Consider the following 7,403-nt stretch of genomic DNA (forward strand, 5'->3'; position numbering starts at 1 on the left):
TCGGGTGTTGCTTTGTAAAGGAAAAAGTTAGCGAGCACGATCGAGTTGTTGCTAGCTGGGGAGAGAGTTTGAAATGCAGAAAACTCTCACATGCCTTTTGGATCGGCCATGTGGCAAATTTTGAATTGTTAACTTGCAGTTAGGTGGTGAGCCTTCATTGGTCGATTTGCTATGTCTGGAGAGGTATGTTCCGAGGTATATCAAGACTACTCCCACCAAATGGATGGAATGGGAGTCACTCATTCCCATTCTGATTCCGGAGCCCAACTCCACCCCAGCCAAACATGCCCTAAAAAAATCTTGCAAAATCAATAATGAAATGAACTACTTCATGAAAAACTTATAGAGCATTATAGGTAGATAATGAGAAAATGATGGTTTTTTATAAAGCCTATGATAGGATGTGTATTAGGTCAGTGTGATGAGGCTGGAAACAAAGAAATAGATTATTTATTATCTGAGTAAGGAGGTGAAAATCTATGAGACTAGGTAATATAAGATCAGCACTACGAGACTAGGTATGAGAAAGACAAAACAGAACCCCTTTTATAGCCCATCCGTTGGAGCTCTACAACCTTCAACTTTTCCATTTATTAACTAAAAGTTGCTTGAGTAGGTAGCCTGGAAAGAGGCCCACATGAGCAAAAACTGGTAACTATTAACAGATCATAGCAAGGAATTATAGTTTAAAAACCTCTCGATTATTGCAAGAAGTCAAGCAATATTTGTCTTGGGGCAAATTACACCCTATTCTATTTGCACCAATGTAGCTGTGCACCATGCCAATAATCGAGACGAGCGCATGATGAATGGAGCTTATAAAAAAGAGATGAGTTGATTGGTGTGGTGCATGGCCACATGGTGCATACGGTATAATGTATAATTTCTCCTATCTTAAGGTCGTGCAGTTGAGATCAGGTGAAAGTGGCTTGTCTGAAATGGGTCGTACCATTGGATAAAAGAGGAGGGTGGAGCCTCAGATCTTGCTAGTAGATAATATTTGACAATTGTGTTATGCTCTATTGGAGAGTTAACATTTCGTCGTGTTACCTTAGGTTTCTTTTATAGACAAACCATCTGGTTTTGAACATTTAGCATGGAGGTCTTAATGGCAAAGTTTTGACTCAATCAACAACCCTTTGCTCAATGGTGATGTCATATCGTTATCTCACCGAGGGTCCACTTCGGTCCAATTCACTTTGAGTTGCATTGGTGGCCATACCATTACTAACAAAAGGGACACACTTAGCCAATTATTGCACTGCTTTAAGCATCCACTTTGTTGAGATTCATTGCTAAATCCTAATTGATTAAGATCCATATTAAGTTAAGTTGTGCTTTAAATCTTATTTGAGTTTTCTTTTTTTTTTTTTCTTTTTTTTTTTTGCTAAAAAAAAAAAAAAAAAAAAAGGGGAAGGGGGGAGGAAGGGACAAGCCCCACCCCCGCGTAGCAGCCCCGACCACTGGGCCCCCACCCCGCCAGGAGAATGTTCGATGCGGGTAGACCGAGTCGTGTGTTGGGCACTCCGACCTATTTTACTCATACCCTCCCCACCCGTGGGCCGGCTCAGTTTTATCCGACCCGACCCTCCGTGTGAGTACGTCACACCTGGCACCACCCAGGCTACCAGCCGACCAGTAGCGCTTCCAGACCCCGTGTCCAGGCGTGGGGCATCCGGTCCCCGAATTTAATCGACGCCCGCGCGTTTCGAACCTGGAACCACTTGGTTGGAAGCAAACGCCCCGTTCCAACTGGGCTACCACCTTGGTGGTATTTGAGTTTTCTTTTCTTTTGTTGAAGTAAAATAGTGATGTTTTTATCTTTTAACAAAAGATAGTGATATTTTTATCTTGTAGTGGGAGAAAGCATAAGTGGTTTTATTAAGAAAGGGAAAGAGTTATGTAAAGAGAGATTAGGAGAAAGTTTTGAGTCAAGATATGAGGCTTTTTTGTGGGAGAAGGTAAACTCATTGTTTCGATCTTTATTTTCTTTTGAATAAATTTATTTTTCTCTTCCAAATTTTTCTTCCACTATTGTTGTTTGATGTATTTGGTGTTTGTTCTATATCCTAGGCATGCACATTTGATCTACAGCAAGTAGCATGCCGTTCTACATAATATTAGAATCATATGTTTGAGATTGGTGGTTCGTATGTTAGTAATTTGCTGTAGTTTGAAGAGCTGGCCATAATTCATTGTGCGATGGTACAAGTGTATGTACTTTTATTTGTGATTCAAAAAGTGAATCATTATGGTTGATACTACTATCATCTCTAGCATTGGGATTAAAAATTAAACATCTATTATGCATATTGGAAGGCCTGCATCAAGTATTATTTACCAGGTAAGATTTATAAGAGATTGTGAACGGGAGGAATATGGTGATGCCACCTATAGCCAATGTGGATGAAGATAATTATTAGCATATTCAAGATATAGAGGAGACAAAGAAAATGTGGGATATTCTTGCAGCTGCCCACTCAAGTTCCAACAAGGTGAGACATCTCAAATAAAAATTGCCTAAAGAGTAAGTTTTGGTTCTAGACTTCTCCAAAAATTCCAAGGAAGAGCATAATTGGTTCAAAGACAGATTTGAAGCAGGGAGAACATAATTAGTTAGAGGCTAGATCAAGTGTAGAAGAAATTGTAAATCATGACAATGTTGATTAACTCAAAAAATCAATTGTCAAGATAATGATCTGGAGTAGGAGGAGCTTCATTAGATAGATACCGTATCAAGTTCAGAAGATATCGTAATTGAAGAATCATGTAATGTTGAGGTAGCTCAAAAAGAGTCAAAAGATGCTATAGTTATTTTATACTGAGGAATCAAATCATGCAGAAAAACCTTATGCTGAATCTATTCAAGATGTGGATGTTTCATGGAGAGATTTGGTTAGGCATGAGGACAAAGAGCTGACTAATTTTGTAGTTTTGAAGAACGAAAAGTAAGAAGATATGCTTGATATGAATGATTCATATTGTCTTTTGGTATTTGACATGACTCATGGTACATTAGTTAATTTTGAAGCTACTCTAAATTTGAAACAAATAGAAGATTATATATGAGGATTTGATTTCAAGTATAGGAGCCAACTTTATGCAGATACATGGACATGTAGATAACGCAAAAGTTTTATTCCTGATTTTATTTATGTACAGGTAATGGCCAATACTTAAGTGTTTATAGTTGGCAACTTGATATTTATTGGGATGAACTAGATGCTTTATGAAATCTCAGCATAGTGACGGTAGAAAGTCTTGGAGGATATCATCAATTTCAACATATGCATCAAAGGGAGCAAGCCGATAAAAAAATTATTGTTCAAGCTAATAAAGAAGTTTTAATATTCAATTATTGTTTTGATAAGTTGTTACATATAGCTGTTACAACAGTAATAATAGCAATGGCTACTGTATTATTTCATGCTATCGATAAGTGTAACATTATCGATATAAACTTTGCAATGAGAGAGACTATTAAGATTTATTGCCAAGTCGTAATCGTATTAGAATTTTTATTAGTTAGCCATTAGTTCTAATAATTTTAGGATTCAGGTCCATGTTAAGTTACATTGAGCCTTAGGCTTAATATATTTGAGTTTATTTTTTGGAATTATGATGTCTCTATCTTTTAGTAAAAGATGTTATTTTTATTTTGTAGTAGAAGAGAATGAACGGTTTTATTAAGAGGGGAGGAGAGTTACATGAAGCGATTGGGAGAATTTTTTTTTTTGAGAGAGATGTGAGGCTTCTTTGAGAGAAGAACTGTATTCATTATTTTGGCATTTTTTCGAATAAATATGTTTTTCCTTTCCAAATTTTTTCTTTCACTATTGTTGCTTGATTTATTTAGTGTTTGCTATGTGTCATAGGCCAGCATGATTGATCTACATCGAGTAGCATATTGTTCTTTATACTAGTTAGGCATGTTTGGTTGGAGGAGTTGGGCTACATAATTTCTACATAATTTTCAGCCTGCTTTTTTATGAATATCTAAACAGATTCTAAATTGTTAAAGTTTTCAAAAGAAACTTCCACAAACTATGCAGTGGTGCCGTTGAGTTGAATCCAGCGCATCTCCATGAGCAAATGAACCTAACAATTAGCCTGCATATCTAAACGCTAAACCTTTGAGACCTCATAGAGGTCCAAAATCATATCCAATTCGCCCTCCTGCTTTGGTAGCAAATGTGGGCCTTATCCTAAGTGGGCTCGTTCAACAAGTGACGTCTGACTTGTAGAACAACGAAGTAGCCCATAAACAGGTTGGGCTTGTTTCAAGAACAGGCCGACTCCAACTCATTGGGACTCTATTATCATGTTATCCTCCAACGCCTCTTAAGTCTTATCCCACCACGATACAAAAAAGGCCAATGAAATGCCACGTGGCTTCCATCCATTGGATAGATTAAGCGTAATAAGGATAAGATAACAGGTGGCATTCTCTCAGCCCCACCTTCCAGTGGCTGCATGCACTTCTTAACCCAAGCAAGCGTGGATCCATCAACCATTTGTGATCAGAACCCTCGACCCACTCCTTCTTAGTTTGTTAGAGAGTCTGCAACAGGAGGAGGAGAGGAGATGGCATCACTCACGATGATGGCTTCTTTCTTGGGCGGCGTCAGCGTAGCTGACCTGCCCCCGTCGGTCAGCCATCGCCGGAACCTCGTCGTGACCAAGGCGGCCGCCAAGGCCCAAGGCCAAGAGATGGCAAAGCCGGCCGGCTGCGATGGCCGTGACGACAAGGGAAGCAGTAGGAGGGCTGCGATGCTTGCGGTCGCCGCTGCCGCAGTATGTGCTATTGGGACCAGTCAAGGCACGGCGATCGCCGGCGAGGAACCGAAGCGGGGAACACCAGAGGCTAGGAAGCTCTACGCTCCGATCTGCGTGACCATGCCGACGGCGAGGATTTGCCACAAGTGAGGCACTTCTTTCACGCCGTGTGGTTGATCGGGTGGGCATGTGATCATAAGGCTCCATTGTTTGTAGTATATGTGTATCTTTTAGTCAAATATGAGCTGAGGCTTTGTGGGACTCGTTCACTTAAGAATGGCTCAGTATGTTGTCACATATATTGAACTTCAGTAATGTTTGCTTATCTATCAAGACATTGTTGTTCTTGGGAAGATGATTTTTCTTTTTTCTTCTATTTAATAAACTGGATCTTGAAATATAATGATGGATGGATTTGGTCAATCGGATTTTTTTTTTTAAAAAAAAGTTCAGAGTTAGTATAGCTGCGATTCCTGTCATAAGAGATTCTAATAATTTTTTATTTAATTTGATTTATTCACTTAATTTTAGGAGGTGAGATTCTTTATTCTCTCTTAACAGTTTTTTTAAAGGAAAGTTCTCTCTCTTAAAGTAAAAGCTGACTACGGGTGAATATATTTACTAATGGAGACCAAATCCCTCCTTGTGGCTCACCCGTTTAGGTCCCGTTGGGTTAGTAAATGGGTTGAGTGAGAGCCCACTACATTGGTGTCGATTTTTCTCCCTTAAAGTTGCTTCTGGAGTTACCTTGCATGCAGGATGGTGAGTTTGCTACGGGTCTGTTTGGATGTTGGAAGTTCTTAGCAGCCTCCATAAGGTCTTCTGATGAGGCCTCTCTAATGAAAATACACCGGAGAGTTGGAGTTGCCGGAGTATTTCATAGAGATGGGGAAGCCGGAGGAAAGTTAAATCATCTTGAGAAATGGATTAACTATCCCTATTTTCTAGTGTTTTGTTACCTCTGCAGCTGAAAATTCATTTCCAATCAATTTTGATTGCAGTGTATTTAAGAAAACAAAAGCAGATGCCGGAAGATCTTATGGGATTTTGATGGGAGGGCGGAGTTGTCAAAGTAGACTAGGGTGATTGGCACACATTTATAGTTAATCAAGTGGATGATTATCCACAATCATCATCTGGGTGAGGAATAATGCAGTTCTTTCGGTGGCTCATTTTAAAGGAAAAAATAACAAAAAAGAGAGAGAAAAAAAGGATGATTTAGGAGCAGGATTTTGTTCTCTCTTATCCGTACTTTGTTGAGCACACAAATACTCACTTAGTGTTGTTAATGACTTCGTTTTCCTACTAATGACATTGAAGCATGGCAATGACAAAGTTAGAGCTTGACGGGCATGGCATATTCTTCTCATACAAACATTAAAGGCAATGTAAATATATACATCCACTTGCCATGACTAGTGTTTGAGACCCATCTAGGTCTAAATAGTTCAACTTGTTAAATCTAACAAGAAATATGGGTTGCATTGGTCCAAAAACAGTTTTAATAAAAAAATGTTTAGAAACCTTGAATATATAGTTCAAACAAGACATGCCATCTTAGTACGGGACTCCGTACTGGTGCCACTCTATCACTCTATTTGTACGCCCAATATAGAGACTAGTTTGGTGTACCGAGTGTCAATACGACCCCATACCATATATCGGTATTGCACCGGTATGGTAGGGTATGCCTCGTACCATCCGATTCGGTACAGTATGGCGTCCGATGGGTCCAACCACTCAAATTATTTGAATCACCTAATTTAACATTTCAATTAAATAACTAAAGGGGGAAAGACCCAATACGATGCCTCTACCTTTTCTTTCCTTTCCTCTCCTTTGTGGAGACCTATGTGTTCTATGGCCAATGTACTCAGCAATGCTTTTGGCGAAAAGAGGAGCCCTTCCTCCATAGTCTCATAGATTGCCTCTTCAATAAGGTGGATGTTTTCTATATTGGCACCCTTGGTATTGATCAACTTAGTCAAAAAGGATCATACCTCTAGCAATCTCGTTGGCTAATTCTAATGCACATGGTGTATGTTCCTCTCACTAGATCTTGTCATCAATTTATATCATACGTACATTCTCCTACTTCTTACTCTACAACCTTCTGCATTCCCTTTAAAGGAGAAACACTAATCTTAATTCTAATGTCAAGTCCTAATATGAAGAACCTCTAGTGTTTGTCTCCCAACTTTGAACTAGTACCATAAAAAATAGAAATAAGAGAAGTTTTGTCAATGGGCATCTCTCGCCTCCTCTCTTTTCCTCTCTATTGAATCTTGAAATCCTCGCATCAAAACTCCTTAATGGCAAAAGAAAGAAAATGTGGTCTTTGAGGGAAGAAAAATATCTTAGAAAATGGAGAAGTCGACTCATAATTGACTTGCAATCAAATTGTAAACTCATGATTAGTTACCACGATGAATTGCCATGGGTCAATAGGTCCAGAGTACAATCCATAAATTTAAGTTCATATAAAAATTTCAAAGACTAGTCGAATATGTAAGTTAGGAGTAACCATAAAGAAAATTGAACCTCTAACCTAAGGCTTTACTGTAATTTTTCAAAATACATTGTTTCAATATTTATGTGCATGCTAACAAGTGCACGGACAAACTTGA

The 7,403-nt window shown here is 38.8% G+C and overlaps 1 protein-coding gene across 1 annotated transcript; it reads left to right on the forward strand.

Annotated features, from left to right (window-relative positions):
• The first annotated feature begins 4,498 nt into the window (after nucleotides 1-4,498).
• LOC103707713 (photosystem II 5 kDa protein, chloroplastic-like) lies at nucleotides 4,499-5,109 on the forward strand. The gene has a single exon (XM_008792310.6). It carries the CDS (start codon nucleotides 4,585-4,587, stop codon nucleotides 4,924-4,926), a length of 342 nt encoding a protein of 113 aa, XP_008790532.4. The 5' UTR covers nucleotides 4,499-4,584; the 3' UTR covers nucleotides 4,927-5,109.
• The last annotated feature ends 2,294 nt before the right edge of the window (nucleotides 5,110-7,403 follow it).

Source organism: Phoenix dactylifera, chromosome 7 (genome assembly GCF_051530095.1).
Source record: "Phoenix dactylifera cultivar Ajwa chromosome 7, Ajwa_hap1_PhDact_Kaust_v1.1, whole genome shotgun sequence".
Classification (NCBI taxonomy): Eukaryota; Viridiplantae; Streptophyta; class Magnoliopsida; order Arecales; family Arecaceae; genus Phoenix; species Phoenix dactylifera.